This window comes from Capricornis sumatraensis, chromosome X (genome assembly GCF_032405125.1).
Source record: "Capricornis sumatraensis isolate serow.1 chromosome X, serow.2, whole genome shotgun sequence".
Lineage (NCBI taxonomy): Eukaryota > Metazoa > Chordata > Mammalia > Artiodactyla > Bovidae > Capricornis > Capricornis sumatraensis.
The window spans coordinates 16,068,235-16,085,695 of NC_091092.1; the positions used below are offsets into that span (position 1 = coordinate 16,068,235).

Genomic DNA, 17,461 nt, shown 5'->3' on the forward strand with positions numbered 1-17,461 from the left:
GTTGAAATTGAGGCCAAGGTGATGAATAAAACTTACAGAGGTCAAATAGCTAATGATTGATTAATGAGTCCAGCGTTCATGATCTCTAAGCCATGTTGCCATGAAGCCATTGATTCTGAGTCATAAGAGTACTGGAAAGGATGGGATCAAAAATGTGACCTTTTGTCTGTATGTAAACATGAATTCAGTATTCTAAATTCGTATGCCTGTGAAATTTCCTTTAAAAATAAACTCTACATATTTTCCTTTTTTTGAAACCAGTGAAAAACTAAGATTACTAGAGGAGAGAAGGTATAGGTGCTCACTATGTACTGTTCATTATTTGGGACTTTGTAATTATTTTCTTAAGGCAGGGCTATTTAGTCTCCACCTCAGCACTCTGCAGGCAAGATAGCTATTTCCCACCTAGTGAGGAAAAATGTGGCTATTTATAAGATCTTCTTGGTCACTTAATGAACCTGATATCTTTATTTAGAAGGAACATTTTAAAACATAGTATAAGGAAGGAGCTTAGCAAAATCCCCTTTTAAATTATTTATTTTATTTATTCAGAAGTTATATGCCAAGTCCTTTATGTTTCTTCAGAAATATTTCAAATGTAAATAATATGAAAACATTTTTAAATTGAGTTAAAAGTACCATATTGACTCCATGAATTTCTGACAATAAAATATCCCCATGTGTTAAGCATATCATTAAAATGAAATTAAGCAATTAGTTTGCTTAAATAACTATCTTAATTGCATAGTAATAGAAACTGAATAAAAGTAACTACTTATAAATAAAGCAACTTTATTTTAATTACAATGAGGCAAATGACGTGAATCCCTGATTGCCCTACAAAATGTGGCCATGAACCAGCAGCTTTAGCTATAGGACACTTTATTTACAGGGCACTTGTTAGAATGGAAATTCCTGGGCCCCTCTGCAGCCTAACAGAATCCAAAACTCTGGGGGTATATCCAAGAATCTATTTTAACAAGCCCTCCTGGGGATTCTGATGCGTTTCCAATTTGAGAACAGTGCTCTATGGTGTCTGTTTTGGTTCACTTAAATCAAACAGTTAGGAATTACAGAAGCAATTTTTATTACAATGTCCAAAGTCCTTCCTTTAGATATGAGCTTATTGGATTTAATATATAATAAAACACAAAGTTAAAGAATCTGCAACCCAGTGTTAATAACAAAAAGAACCCAGCCCAGTTTACATTAGAGAGTCAGCATTGATTTATATATTTTAATGTACTCTGGATTTTATTCTGCAAATTAACAGATGACTAAGAGTATTTGGATAATTTAAAAGCCTGACTTTTATGCTGTTCTTATGTTATACTGAAATGTGGCTATTTGTCGTGCATTATCAAGGTCCACCAGGTCCAGAAGGTCCCCGGGGTCTACCTGGAAGTGGGGCTATTAAAGGAGAAAGAGGTAACCCAGGCCAACCTGGGCAACCTGGTTTGCCTGGTTTGAAAGGTGATCAAGGTCCTCCAGGACTCCAGGTAGGAAATAGGAGTAGATATTTGATGAGAAATGGATGTAGGTGTTTGCATTCAAAATGAGAATTCCAAACTGCATTGTTTTAATTCGCATTTACTGGTCAAGGCTCTTTGCATGGCTTACTGGTGAAGTACAGAGAAAAAGGCAAGTTTCCTGTCTTCTACCAACGAAAGGGACTTTGCTACCTTATAGTTAAAGGGTTCCCCAACAGATAGTTTTAACTGGAGTTCTTGGTGTGTATAGATTTTGATTTCAGAAACTTAGATTTCAGCGAAAGCAAATTATAAAAGGATATGTGGTGTGTGTGTGTGTGTGTGTAAGCATCGCATGTGGATGAGTCCTTCCACAGAGAATTGATCATGGTGAGTGGGGATATGTTAGACTTTGTAGTTACCTTTCAGCTCCACTGTACAGTTGTGCTTTGTGTCTATGAGGAAGGCAGACAGATACTTTGTGTTTCTGTCTTTACCTGTAAAAGGAGAATAATAACATATCCCCACATCTATATTCATGCGTTTTCTACCTTGGTTAGAGTGACCCAGAAAGTCACATGTTTGTTTATGGATCCTCAAAGCTTCCTTCCTTCATTCAGGATGATTGTTGTTAGATATGGCAGCCAACAGAGTCTGGGCTTAGTCTTTTAACTTTGATGGCTGCTTTATCGCAGAAAAAAAAAATCTAAAAAAATTGTCCTTAAAGTTTAAAACAACTAACCTGTTTCCCTGTTATCGCTATTCTTTTAGACATCTAGATTTAAATTTTTAATCCTCTTTTTATTCATTCTCTACTCCCTACCTCATTCATTTCCCATGTACTTCCAGTTTGCATGCCACTTTGCCAGATTCAAGACTACTGTCTGATATCAACGTTTTATAAACATGGTATTTTCAAGCTCTATTCATTTTCTTTTATGCAAGTTCTTACATTTGTACCCTTTCTAATTTTCATTTTGGAGATAATATTAAACTTATAGAAAATTTTCAAGAATGGTAAAAAACCTTATTTACCAAGATGGACCAGTTGTTAATGTTTTGCCCCATTTGCGCACTATGTGTATTTTCTCTGTGTGTATGTGTATAATTATGTATTTTTTCCTGAAATAAACCTGTTTTTTTTCTTTCATGACCTGGGCATTTTTGAAGAAATGTGTGTAGCCCCTTCCCATTAAAAAAAAGAATGTTTCTTCTCTTGCCTGGTGTTTCTTCATAATTAGATTGAGGATGTGCATCCCCAGTAGTGGTGTGTTCTCAGATATGGAGGCCCACAATATCCATCTGCCCTTAATTATCTTAATTTTTATTTCCCCATTGTTACCTGGTTTCTCCACTACATGGTTACTGTTTTTCCCCTTGTAACTAATAAGCAAAACTACAGGAAAACACATTAAGATCATACAACTATACTATTCCACATCAGAATTTCTCCTTAGAATATCTATTGATGATTTCTGCCTCAGCCATTCAGTTCTGTGATAGTGGCAACCGATGATTGTTCCACTCTAGCACTGCCTCCACATATACCACTTGGCCCTTCTGTAACCAAGAGCCTCCCTTCTCTTCCATATATTATCTATTTGTTATCATCATAGACTCATAAACTCTCATTCTTTTCAATGATTTGTGATTTTTAAACTATCCTTACTTATTTTGATTCTCAAACTGTCCTAGATTTGGGAGCCCCTTCAAGCTGGATCCTATGACTTTATGACATGGCCCCCCTTTTAAGCTCTTTCTTACATTTTTGCTTAAGATGTTCTAGCCTTGTCTCTTTTTTTGTTACTATTAGTAAGCTTCATTGTTCCACACTTACTCTTCCTTTAGGTTCATTCTAGAGTTATTCTCAACTCTTCCTCTTCCCATAGTTTTCCTGGCCCTCAAACCCAATTAATTAACAAGCCTACTCTATTTTTTGCTTAGTCTGTTAGACTTTATCACTTCTTGGATTTTAATTCACGCACTTACTACATCAGGGCTACACTCAAAACAAGTGCCTTCATTAATGATAATAAAATATTATTGTCATTATATAATTACCATTATATTATAAAAGAATATAGATATTATAGAATAATAACTACCATTAAGTACACATCATAACCAATTAGTTTTCTCAGTACTTAATATGAATTCTCTCATTTAATCCTCACAACAACTTCATGAAGTAGATACTATTATTTTCTCTGTTAGAGGTAAGAAAATGATGCATCAGAAAGGATAAACAATCAACTCAATGTCACGCAAGCTAGTAAAAGGTGAACTGAGAGTTGAATCCTAAAAGTTTGACTCTAGAGCCAGTGCTGCAAATCACTGTGCAATACCACCTATGCTCTTACTTCCTTCCCTGCCCCCAATATTGTTCTAAAATGAATGATTTTATTTATTCAGGGTAACCCCGGCCGGCCAGGTCTCAATGGAATGAAAGGAGATCCTGGTCTCCCTGGTGTTCCAGGATTTCCAGGTATTTGAAGAGATGTTTTGCAGTTTCCCCCTTTACATTAAATTCCTTTGGGAGAAGACACACAATTCCTGATTTGGCTGGGTAAAGGCTATGGCCCTGCTGCTTTGCTGTGCAATTTTACCTTCTTTGTAGGCATGAAAGGACCCAGTGGAGTACCTGGTTCAACTGGCCCTGAGGGGGATCCAGGACTTATTGGCCCACCAGGTAAGAGTTATTTCTGAAGCTGGTTATACCTGATACTTAAATTCATTGAAGAATTTGAAAGTTTGCATTCTGCCTTTCAGCTGAAAATTTCAGAGTCTCAGTCCCCAACAACTGAGGGGAAATAGGCAAGACTTTCCCTCTTCTTATATTAATCTCTCAAGCTCTCTGTTTCAATAATGTAATATCAAGAACAGACCTTTTAAATTTAAGGTAGATACAGGACCAACAAGAATGCTTCATTGAGTTTTTTTTTTTTTTTTTTACCTTTTTTACTAACTTTCCCATATTCAATAGAACAGATCACAAGAGCAAGTCTCATAGGTATGTTTCTATATTTTTAATATGAAAATAGTTCCTTTTGCTGAGAGACTTACAGAGATTTCCTATAAACTATGAAACAGGGTATCTACTAAATTCCTCTACTAGTTAGTTCAGTGGCTCCCTTGACAAACTCAACAAACAAGATCTGCAAATGACATTAGAATCAGAGTGTATTTATCAGGAAACAGAACTGTCTTCCCTTGACACCAGTGTTCACAGATTTGCAATCACACTTCAAGGCTTGAAAATAGGGACTATATGCCTAATTTTTCCATAGACCCTAAACTATGGACAAATAAGACCCTAAGAAATTATTTTTGTTCAGCTCTTTGGGGGAAATAAAGGTAATTTTCCCAAACAGATTTCTATTGGACATAGTAAATTCCAATACATGTAACTCATTTCTCTCAAACCAATTATTCTGATCTGAGGTTTATTTTGGCATTCATTCTTTCCAACCTTTCTCTTCCCTACCTTCAGCTTTATGTATTTTGCCTCTTAGGTCCCCCTGGATTACCTGGTCCTTCAGGACAGAGTATTGTAATCAAAGGAGATGCTGGCCCACCAGGGATTCCAGGCCAGCCTGGATTAAAAGGTTTACAAGGACTCCCAGGACCTCAGGGTTTACCAGGTACCTTTGTAGATCATCTTTTTCTAGCCTTATGTATTTGCAAACATTTCCCTCATTCTCCTTTCACTTGTTAGAGTTTGTCTCTGATAACAGGAGTCTCAGCAGCTAGTAGAATACTACACCACCATGGGTTGCACTTTCTTTTTTGAACCTTTCTTGAAAAGGTTCATTTCTCATGCCCTAATTTCTTTTAGGCCCAGTCCAATTTCTTCTCGCTCATCTGGCTATCCTAATTGAATGATTAGGTTAATGTTTTTAAAATCTCTATAATGAAATTCATATGCATTTAAGATCTGATGCTTTCTCTGTCCCAACCACCAGAAGGATAGAAGGCTGATTTGATGGCCTGTTAGTTTCCACATTGTGAGGTCTTATGATTTTTAAACTAAATCCTGTCTAGTTGGCCAATTCACTCTATACTTGCAGCCAACTGTGATTCTAAAAGAAAACTAGAAACTAACTTCAGTCTTTCCAGTTTATTAGTGGCTTAACAGCAGTCTTTTCATAAATGAAGTATACCAGGCAGCAACAGCCTTGCCTTTTTTGTTGGGATATATAACAAAAGTTGGGCCTTGTGCTATGTCTTGTACTGAAGGCAAGAACACAACTGCCATATTATAGAATTCTCAACAGAGGCAAATGGATTGTTTAAAATTAAACCTAAATCCTTCTCTGCATCTTTTCATCCTGGGCTTGAACTATTCTTTCATTTATCTGAATTAAACACAAAACCAGATTATGAATTCAGTGCCACTCATGGATGTCAAGTGTCCTAGCTCTATCTGGATGTGGATTTATTTTACACACATTTGAAAACCCTACTGCTTTCTCCTGTAGGTCCAATTGGCCCTCCAGGAGATCCTGGACGCAATGGACTCCCTGGCTTTGATGGTGCAGGAGGACGCAAAGGAGACCCAGGTTTGCCAGGCCAGCCAGGTAAGACAAGTAAAACACTGCTGCTGATAGTAGTTTTTAAGTCTGGGAAACCTTTGGACATATGGCCTCCAATTGGAGCTGTGAAAGCCTCCTCTTGAGAGAGCGCAGCTAGCTGGGGAGTCTGTTGCTTGGGAAAAATAGGATGACACAGATTTGCCAGTATAAGAGAAACACAGGAGGGCTGTTTTCATTTTAAATGTTTTTACAGCCCTAGAAAGTCAGCTTTTCCTCAAAATGAGGATTTTTCAGGTATTCATTGTACTTAACTGTTCTGATAATTTTCAGTATTTTTGCAACTGTAGATAATGTAAATATAACTCTAAATAACAAATGTAAAGGTTTGTGTTGGTAAAACAAACAAAAAAACAGCAGTAGCAGCAAAGCAGATTGGTGCTGTCTGTGTTGCTCCTAGAACCAACACACTGCCATTTCTTTAACTGTCTTTCTAGGGAAGAAACAAGTCAGTGTCACCTTCATCACATACAGGCATTGCTGTGACATTTCCCCCAAGTGAAAATCTACACACACAGTGGCCAAAGGCCTGTATATAGAGAATTTAAAAAAAAAAAAAAAAAAAAAAAGCTCAAATCGAGTGGCCAAATAGAGAACAGAAACCAGTGACAGATTGAAATTAGACATTTTAGAAAGTTTCCTTAGAGTACCCTGCCTATTCTCTAAACAAGAGTGTGTGCCTGAGAATAATTCCCCAGACAGATTCAAAGGAAAATGTTTTTCAGCACTGAAGCCGGCAGACTGACAGCAACCACACTCTTCCTTTCTAAGTGATGAACTAAACAGCAGACTGAAATTTTGTCATTGGCTTTGGACTCCTTTAGTACAGTGAGAGGCTAGATAACATACAAATTTCCCAAATGGGCATCACTTCTTCCACATCTAGTGTTCCATTCACTCAGTATTTATTTAGTGCCTAATGTCATCAGCCAATTCCAGAAGGGAAAAAGAATTTAATCTCTTTGAGGACAGGGACCATGTTTTGTTTGTCTCCAAATCTGTGATAGCTGACAATTCCTGTGTAGACATTCTATAAATATTGACTAAATTAACTAATCAAATGAGGTCATAATGTTTTGTCAATAGCCATAATAGTGAATCAGAGCTCACTTAATTTTGTATACTGATGGCTTTTTGGAAAATAGGTACTCGTGGCTTGGATGGTCCCCCCGGGCCAGATGGATTGCAGGGTCCTCCAGGTCCCCCTGGAACCTCTTCTATCGCCCATGGGTTTCTCATCACACGTCACAGCCAGACAACAGATGCTCCACAATGCCCACAGGGAACCATCCAGGTGTATGAAGGCTTTTCTCTCCTGTATGTACAAGGAAATAAAAGAGCTCATGGTCAAGACTTGGGTGAGATAATCAGCATCTTATTTCTTACTATGCATTTCTGTTTTGTTTTGAAAATCTTGTTAGGTTCTAGAGTAGAGTAACATTGGACAAAGTGCATCTCTCTATTCTTTCACTCACAGTCAGTCACTCAGCCATGTCTGACTCTTTTGCAACCCCAGACACTGCAGCCTGCTAGCCTCCTCTGTCCGTGGAATTTTCCAGGCACGAATACTGGAATGGGTAGCCATTTCCTTCTCTAAGGGATCTTCCTGACCCAGGGATCAAACCCCAGTCTCCTGCATTGCAGGCAGATTCTTTACCATCTGAGCCACCTTATGTAGAATCTTTTTTCTAATTTTACAATTGGCAAATCTTCATTGAAAATATACTCTCATCTTTTAGATAATGTTCTCTACTTTTTCTCCTTTCAGTCCATTCTCACTTTACTGTGAGAATCTAACTTCTACCTGTAATCAAGCTTATAAATGTAAAACTCCTAATCTAGTAAGTGAACAGGAAGCATTATAAGTTTTTGAACATCATGAAATTCACAAATGTAATGCAAAGAAAAAAATGGGATCTCTTATCCACTATGTCCCTATAACTTTTCAAAATGTGTGTATTTGGTTAAGCAAGGGCTGTCATAGTATGTATTCAGATGCAGAGGCTATAAACTAGACCTGACTCAAGTACAGCTTAGGCCTCACCCATAGGAACATCATGATAGTACCCAATATTTCAAGTGTGATACAGGATTGCAGGGTCTATGCCAGGGCTCATTCAGGGATCAAATTGGAGATATCTTGATGCCTAGGCAAAGAATAAAAATAAGTTTGATGTTAAGGAAACAATCACCTCACTAAATACATACATAGTCTGTGCTGAATTAGTGAAAGGACTATGGTGTATAAAAAAGATGGTAGTGGTGGAGGAAACAGACAACACTTAAAATGTTCTGTCTGAAAAAACAAAATGCATACCCAGAATCATTAGTCTATTAAAACTTTATAGTTTCAAAATATGAGAGTATTGAGAGTTCATGAGATCACCCTATCTTTGAATGCTTGGAGACTATAACCAGAATTCTGCACCACCGTAGGTAGCCTACAGCATAGATGCAGCCAAACACCCATGTTCTCATGATTATAGACCTTCTTTTATGCACATCTTCCTATTCTCTTCTTTCTGAGGCCCAGAAATATTTCCATCCCTGTCCCTAACTAGTAATGTTAGTTTTATTTTTAATTTATAATTAAAAAGCACTTTCAGGGACTTCCCTGGCGGTACAGTGGGAAGGACTCTGCACTTCAACCGCAGGGGTCAAGGGTTTAGTCCCTGGTCAGGGAACTGAGATCCCACAAATCCTGTGGTGTAGCCAAAAAGAAAAGCACTTTCATATTCATTAGACAATTTGATTTTCAAAACTAAAATAATCAAGAAAGATATAGGACAAGTATTATATTTATATACATACACACACACACACAAACTGGCTAAGAGGTTAAGTGACTTATTCAATGCCACAATGGACTGCCAGGGAAGTCTCTGAAAGTGTTTTTTAATTATAAATTAATTTAAAAATAAAACTAGCATTACTAATTAGAGACAGGGATGCAAATATCTCTGGTCTCAGAATCACAGAAGAATATATATGTATGCATATTTATATATATTCGTTTCTATTATGATGCATCTCAGGATACTGAATGTTGTTCCCTGTGCTATACAATAGGAACTTGTTTCTCCATTCAGTATGTAATGGTTTGCATCTATTGACCCCAGACCCCCATTCCATCGCTCCCCGAACCCCTGGCCTGCTGGGCATCCACCGGTCTGTTCTCTGTGTCTGTGAATCTGTTTTTGTTTTGAAGATAGGTTTGTTTGTAACACCTACCAATTGCAAAGCCATCCATTTTTCAATTATGTCAGTTTTCTCATTTGCTCTCACATGACTTCGAGTCATTCACCTCTCTGAACTATTTTTTTTTCTCTGAAAAAAGTATGCTGCTAAGTCACTTCAGTCGTGTCCGACTCTGTGCAACCCCATAGACGCAGCCCACCAGGCTCCCCCGTCCCTGGGATTCTCCAGGCAAGAACACTGGAGTGGGTTGCCATTTCCTTCTCCAAGGAAAAAAGTATAAATTAGGCTAAATCAATGATTTTCCACCTGGGGAAATTTTGAAAAGATTCCTAGGTCCATTCCAAAACTATAATAAAAAAATTCCCAGTGATTCTGACAATCCACCAATTTTAAGAATTATTGATCTTTTATCAGTCATCTTCAGCCTGAGATAAGCATACTCCACTGGATACATGAGGAATTTCCAATGTATAATTTTAATGGAATTAGTTTACAAATCCTCAACTTTCATATGCACTTTCTCCTTAAGTTGAACAGCCTGTGTATATGCTTTAGATAATCTCTTTTCCTATATCCTCTTTCTCTACCACCCATCTCCTATTTTATAAAAGACTCATACCATGGCGTATTGCCTTGAAACATAAAAACCTCTAAGAGACAAATTCAGAGGAACAATTCAAAATAATGGCTTTGTTAAAGTATCTGTTAACTCAGGTTCTATAATTCACTTCTGACCCGTCTCATTAGAAAATGCATTTCTAATAAAAATTTAATTTTTACTCAGTATCAAAATTTATAATAACCTATTTTTTGATCAGTGTGAATTAATAGTAGTTATGATGATCATTCAAAATAATATGTAACATGTAAAGCCTTAGGGTCACAGAAAATCAAATTATTTCAAATTCTTGTTTCAGAGAATATGATTGGATCCTCAGTAAAAGACACTGAATAAAAAAAAATACATTAGGATAAAACTGTGTGAGAGAAGTGGAATGGAAATACAATGGAAAAGGAGCATTGTATAATTTCCAATTGTTAAAGATGAGTTTCTTTACTTTTAAAAAGGTTTATTGTTAGGTTTCAAATAATTACATTGGATACATTTAAAAGAGTGACGTCAAAGTTTGCTTTTAAATATTGAGTTCACTTCAGTTCAGTCGCTCAGTCGTGTCTGGACTCTTTGACACCCCATGAATCGCAGCACGCCAGGCCTCCCTGTCCATCACCAACTCCCGGAGTTCACTCAGACTCAACGTCCATCGAGTCCGTGATGCCATCCAGCCATCTCAACCTCTGTCGTCCCTTCTCCTCCTGCCCCCAATCCTTCCCAGCATCAGAGTCTTTTCCAATGAGTCAACTCTTCGCATGAGGTGGCCAAAGTACTGGAGTTTCAGCTTTAGCATCATTCCTTCCAAAGAAATCCCAGGGCTGATCTCCTTCAGAATGGACTGGTTGGATCTCCTTGCAGTCCAAGGGACTCTCAAGAGTCTTCTCCAACACCACAGTTCAAAAGCATCAATTCTTCGGCACTCAGCCTTCTTCACAGTCCAACTCTCACATCCATACATGACCGCAGGAAAACCATAGCCTTGACTAGACGGACCTTAGTCGGCAAAGTAATGCCTCTGCTTTTGAATATGCTATCTAGGTTGGTCATAACTTTTCTTCCAAGGAGTAAGTGTCTTTTAATTTCATGGCTGCAGTCACCATCTGCAGTGATTTTGGAGCCCAAAAAAATAAAGTCTGACACTGTTTCCACTGTTTCCCCATCTATATTCACAAAACACTATAAATGACAGCTGGTAAGGTTGAAATGTGGTTTGCAAAATTCCAGACTCCAGTATTACCAAGTATAGAAGGGTGGGTTTGAGTCCAAGAGACAATAATATCTTAATAACTGGCACAGTATCAATTTAAACTTCTGATGAAAAATTTGAGGTGTCAACTTAAAAATGTGAGGAAAGTGCATCATTTTTCATCATTCTGTGTGAGTAAATGAGAAAAGAATAGCCTGATCACAGGTAGAGAAATTATTGTCCCTACCAGCTCAGAAATTTCAACGCTCTATTTCCTTTCTTTTTTTTCCCCCTCGCATCTTTCCTTTCTCCCTCATTTATTTTTCCCCCTTGTATTATTTACTTCCAAACCTGTCCCTGGTTGCTGTGCGTATTAGTCAGCACTACAATTGTCCCTAGACTTAAAGATATGGGGAACGCACATAAGACACATACTAGGGATGTCTTAGAAGAAGGGAGGGCATACTGAAGAGGAAATAGTGTTATATTAAGGACTAAGTGTGTGCCCTTCATTTTTACATAATAAATTACTCAATATTCTCCATAAGGCACCATTGTTTATAAGACGCATCACTGGTTTAAAAACAGTGTTGGGGAATATATAATGAGCTAGCACAATAAATGTCTACATAAGTTGTAAGATATATCCTGATTTTAGAAATGTTAAAATATGAGTGAATGTACATCTTATAATTGAAGAATTAAAGTGTAGTTATCATCTAGAAAGTGAAAGTGTTAGTCACAGTCATGTCAGACTCTTTGTGACCCACGGACTATCGTCCACCAGTCTCCTCTGTCCATGGAATTCTCCAGGCAAGAATACTGGAGTGCATTGCCATTTCCTTCTCCAGGGGATCTTCCTGACCCAGGTATCAAACATGGATCTCCTGCAGTACAGGCAGACTCTTTACTGGCTGAGTCACCAGAGAAGACCTGGTTATCATCTAAGAGATAGGGAAAAGTTCCTCTTTGAAAGGTTGTTTGTTAGTATGTTAGAAGATACTAATTATCATGACCCTTTTCCTTTTTTTCCCTAATTCTTCCCAGGAACAGCCGGCAGCTGCCTTCGTCGTTTCAGTACCATGCCTTTCATGTTCTGCAACATCAATAATGTTTGCAACTTTGCTTCAAGAAATGATTATTCTTACTGGCTCTCCACCCCAGAGCCCATGCCAATGAGCATGGAACCCCTGAAGGGGCAGAGCATCCAGCCATTCATTAGTCGGTGAGACATGGGTATACCGTTGACATTTGCTGATCTCCAGTTACTTTAGCTAGTTAGAAATGAGTCCAAAGATAATGATCTGACCATATTCCTCTCAGGTTAGGTAGAACAGAGGAACCTTTATAATATTCAATTCAATATGTAGTTTGATCCATATTTATTGGGGATCTTCTTTTGACCAGGACCAGTGACATACTAGTGTAATATACCAAAAAAAAAAAAAAGCCTCACAATCTAGTCATTAGGCAAGTATACATAAATTAATATGTATCAGGTTTGGGCTCAATGCAGCAATAAATCTAATAAAGTATTATGAAAGTGTTAGGAAAGGGATATTTTATTCCAACCGGAGAAATCTGAGATATAGAAGAAATGTGTTTTGAACTGCTTAGCCCTTTAAGGATGTAAAGGACTTGAGACAGGCATTTATAATGGAGAAGAGCATTCTAGGTAGAGAAAATGGGAATGGATTTGTAGACTGATGTGTCTAGAATATATTACTAGTGTCCAAAGGGTGCAGAGGGAGAAGAGATTGGAAAGTTAATTTGGACCCAGTCAGTAGAAGGCTTTCAGTGTCAGGTTTTAGTTTGAAATTTATTTGGTATATAATGGGGACCTCTGAAGTTTCTGAGCTACATTTCAGGGAAGATTACAGAAGCATCAATGTGTAACATGATTCCAGAAGAGATAATCCAGAGGTAAGAGACCAGATAGGTTAAGCATATTGCTATAGTCCTTGTAGGAGTGGTTTGGAACTCTCAGTGGGGTACATGTATCACATTAATAGAATAAATAAGATTTGGCAATTGATTAGTTATGGGAAGGAAAAGTGATAGCTGAGACTTGGAGCATGAGTATCTAAGAGGAGGGAGGTACTGTTAATAAAGATTTCCTAGAATGTTGCCACATTGGAACCCGGGTAAAACTCTACCTCCTAAGCATATTAGGTATTGCCATTTTCATTCTAATCATGACCCAATTTGTTTAGAAGTCTAGTAACCATAAGGGATGAATCATTGGAAACTTGTTTCTTTGACATTAAATATGAAGGTTAAGCCTAGTTCAGCCACTCTTACTAGCAAATTCATAGAGCCCTTTTCAATATGTTTGCTATAATCCTTTGGGAATTCATTTTTATAACGAATGAAATAAAACTATGTTTATTCACAGGTGACGTGATGGTCTACATAGAAAATCTTACCCTTTCCCTCATGAATCTATAAAATATTTTCTAGTACTAACAAGTGAGTCTATTAAAGTTGCAGGATATATAACAGTAAATTATATTCCTATGATGGAAAAATTATTTGCAATTCCCATCCACACATGAAATACTTGGAATAAGATGAACAAAAGCTGTACGATGTTTGTAAACTAAAAATCTACAAAACACCGAGAAAATTTTTTTAAAAGAGCTAAGTAACTATAGAGAGATACAAATATTTTTGACATGTCAGTTCTGGCCAGATTGATCCACAGATTCAGTATAATCCTTATTAAAATTCTGTAAGGTTTTTATATTTCCTGTAGAAATTGGAAAGCTGATAATAAAAGTTATATGGAAAAGCAAAGGGCATAGAGGAGCCCAAATAATTTTTATAAGGAAGAACAGAGTCAAAGTGCTCACATTTCCTGACAGTGTGAATTACTACAAAACTACAGTAATTAAGATAGTATAAAATTGGTGTTAGGAGAGGCATATAGATTAACATACAAAACAGGGAATTCAAAAATAGATCCAAATTCATATCAACAGATGAGTACAAAACAGGTATTCAGATAATTTTATAAAGAAAGGATAATCTTTTCAACAAATGGTGCTGAAACTATTGGATAACCATCTGCAGTGAATAAATTAAAAAGATCCATAACCTCACACCTTACATATATACAAAAATCAACTTTAAATGGATCATAGGCCTAAAGGTAAAACCAAAACTACATAAGTTTTCAAGGAGAGGGTAGGGTAAAATCTTTGAGTTTAGTAAAGATCTCCTAGACAGGGACAAGAAGAATGAATCATAAAAAATGATAAATAGGGCTTCTTCTGGGAATTCATTTTTGTGCATGTGATTTTCTTTCAACAGTCCCAATTCTTTGGAGTAAAAGATCCCCTAAAGGCATTCCCTATTTGGTAGATAAACTTTGCCAAATTGGTTTAGTCATATTTCAAAAGGTCCCCTCTTGCTCTTTATTAAAGATTTGGTAGACTTAGCTTCACTTTACTTGATTTTATAGACAAGTACCCAGACACCACATCTCCAAGTGCCTTGGTACTTGTCCAGGATTCTGCTTATGTTGTACTTCTAAAGAGATAGCCAAATGGTTAATAAATATCCCTTGGGCCAAAAATACTGGGCAGGGATTAAGAAAGTGTCTTATTTCTTGTCTTCTTCAGTTTACCAGACATTGTTCTTAGCACAGTTTCAGTAGTACTGAATGTCTACCCTCAAGTTGGGCACTTTGACAGCAAGTAGTATGTGCAATACACCAAGCCAAAGTCTTGCAGCAGTTATGACATTGACTGTTGCAAGTATGAATACAAGTTTAGGGCAGGATAGAAAATTAAAATATCATAGCCGTGGTTCTGTAGTTTCTTAAAAAAAAAAAAAAACTTACAGGTTTCATTTATATCTTTATTATGTATATTGGGAGGCTGAGCTTATGCAAAAGCAGTCCTCACAGTACATTTCTCTCCTCTTTTTCTGAGCACTGTAGACCCCTTGATGGGATTTTATAACAGGAAGGCTTTCAGAGAAGAGGAACTGCTATTCCCAGTGTGCTCACTCTGTAGACTGTGTTCCTTCTGCCTTTCCCTTACCAGATGTGCAGTATGTGAAGCTCCTGCCGTGGTGATTGCAGTCCACAGTCAGACCATCCAGATTCCCCGTTGTCCTCAGGGATGGGATTCTCTCTGGATTGGTTATTCCTTCATGATGGTATGAATCACTCTTCCTTGGCTTTGTCATCCTAGCTGACTGTCCACCATATCTACATTTCTTCCTAATATGAGGAATCCCTGTCATTTGAACCTCGTATAGCTTCTATCCAAGCACTGTATTCCCTTTCATACATTTGCTGGAACAGATTTTCACAATCTACCTGTTTGTTTTGATGAGAACCTTTGGTGTGGATACTGTTCTCTTGACTTTGGCTCTATTTACTTCACTGGATTTTAATATTTGGCCAAGGTCAGCACTTATCTTTGGATACTCACTAAGGTTCATGGGTATTGTGGCATATTTTCCCTTGTCTTTTCTAGCACACAAGTGCAGGGGCAGAGGGCTCAGGCCAAGCCCTGGCCTCCCCTGGTTCCTGCTTAGAAGAGTTTCGTTCAGCTCCCTTCATTGAGTGTCATGGGCGGGGGACCTGCAACTATTACGCCAACTCCTACAGCTTTTGGCTGGCGACTGTAGATGTGTCAGACATGTTCAGGTAAGGTGCTTATGGCTTTAGTTTAGGTCTTAAGCTTCCTTCAGAGGTGCTGGAGGGAGAGAGAGGCAGTTTGTGAATGGTTTATACCCAACAAATGTTAGAAATTTAGAGGACCATGTCCTTTATTCTTGGTTGTTCTCCTCATATAACAGACTCAGGTCAGAAAAACATACTTGACTAATAATAGGCGTATGTGGTTTGAGATGTCATGATGATAATTCTTTAAAAGCAAAACAGACCAAGAAAAGATTATGTGGCCTTCTCAGTAACCCATAAGCAACTGTTCGACTAGACTGAAACCACCCTAGAAACTGAAGTAATCTGTGTTGCTTCCCCAGTCCAGGAGTCTCTTTCCCAGGATGTTTTCAAGGCTTTCATCCAAGTATTTGAATGAGTAAGGCTACCTGTAATACATGTGCCTGCAGGGGACTTTATTTTATTTTATTTTTTTAAACTTCTATTTTTATATGTTGCTTCTTTTAAGTTATTAACATTTTTCTTATGTATTATCTTTCTGTAACCATTATGTGTTATGTATTATCATCTATTCATCATCAATTGCCCCTCGTTCTAGGACTGTTAGAAAAATGTATAAGAGAAAGAGAGGGGGAGACAAATAGACAAGGATGAGAGTGGTGGGGAGGAGAATCACTAAGATACCTATGACCACTAATGGCTCTTAGGCCATACCAGTCATTGCACTAGATTGCATTGCTCAAAAGTTAACCATTAAGTCAGCCACTTAAACACAATAGAATGTTAAAGTATGAATTGAAGCAATAATAGAATTAAAATACCAGAAAAGTCTTGTTTTTTATTTCCCAGCAAACCTCAATCAGAAACGCTGAAAGCAGGGGACTTGAGGACACGCATTAGCCGATGCCAAGTGTGCATGAAGAGGACATAGCATTTTGAAGAATTCTTTGTGTGTTTTCAAATGTGATATAGATATATATATATACATATATATATATATATATATAATTTCCAGGATGCAATGTCTCACTCTCCCCAACTTCACCACTGCTGCCACCCATGGTGCTACTATATATGACCAAGAGAACATGCTGACTAGTAAATCATGAAGATTCAGATGTACCTCAGCAATGTGCCAGAGCAAGGTCTCTATTATTTTTCTACGAGTGAAATGAGGAAATGAATTTACTTTTTGGGTCCAGAATGACTTTCTCCAAGGATTATAAGATGAAGATTATATATTTTGCCCAGTAACTAAAATGGCACGTTAAAAATTCAATTAAGAGAAGAATCATACTGAGTAAAATAAAAGACTGCAGTTTGGGGGAAGAATTATTTTTCATGGTGCTACTAATCCTACTGTATCCCAGTTTTTTAATATAAAAGTGTTAAGCTTATTTTGCTCTGTAAGTAAAGAATGTGTATATTGTGTAAACAGCCTTTTAGTGCAAAATGTTGAGTCATTTAGAGGTGACCTGACATGAATCACTTTTACAGAAAACTTAGGAAAACCTAGAATACAGACAGCAAGATTTTATATCCAGGTTTATCAAAGTGAGAGTTTATATTCTTGCATCAAGTCACTACTGAGAGTAAATTTGAGTTTTTCCCCCTAAGTTCTCATTTGACTTTTTTTTTTAAAAAAAAAAAGGTCATTTTTAGTCACTTTAATCAAAATTTTAAATGTACATGTTACATACCAAATTATAATATCTAATGATGAAACTTCTCTTTTGCTGTGTTCTCCAGGACACTCAACACTAGATGCCT

General features: G+C 37.3%; 1 protein-coding gene across 2 annotated transcripts in view; it reads left to right on the plus strand.

Moving 5' to 3' along the window:
• Positions 1-16,622, plus strand: part of COL4A5 (collagen type IV alpha 5 chain) — a 249,452-nt gene extending 232,830 nt beyond the window's left edge. For both annotated transcript variants that reach the window (XM_068963385.1, XM_068963384.1), the window contains 10 exons: positions 1,366-1,499; positions 3,882-3,954; positions 4,087-4,158; positions 4,982-5,110; positions 5,948-6,046; positions 7,204-7,416; positions 12,103-12,280; positions 15,105-15,219; positions 15,543-15,715; positions 16,541-16,622. In XM_068963385.1, the coding sequence (XP_068819486.1) occupies positions 1,366-1,499; positions 3,882-3,954; positions 4,087-4,158; positions 4,982-5,110; positions 5,948-6,046; positions 7,204-7,416; positions 12,103-12,280; positions 15,105-15,219; positions 15,543-15,715; positions 16,541-16,622 (1,268 nt within the window). The remainder of the gene's footprint in view (positions 1-1,365; positions 1,500-3,881; positions 3,955-4,086; positions 4,159-4,981; positions 5,111-5,947; positions 6,047-7,203; positions 7,417-12,102; positions 12,281-15,104; positions 15,220-15,542; positions 15,716-16,540) is intronic.
• The last annotated feature ends 839 nt before the right edge of the window (positions 16,623-17,461 follow it).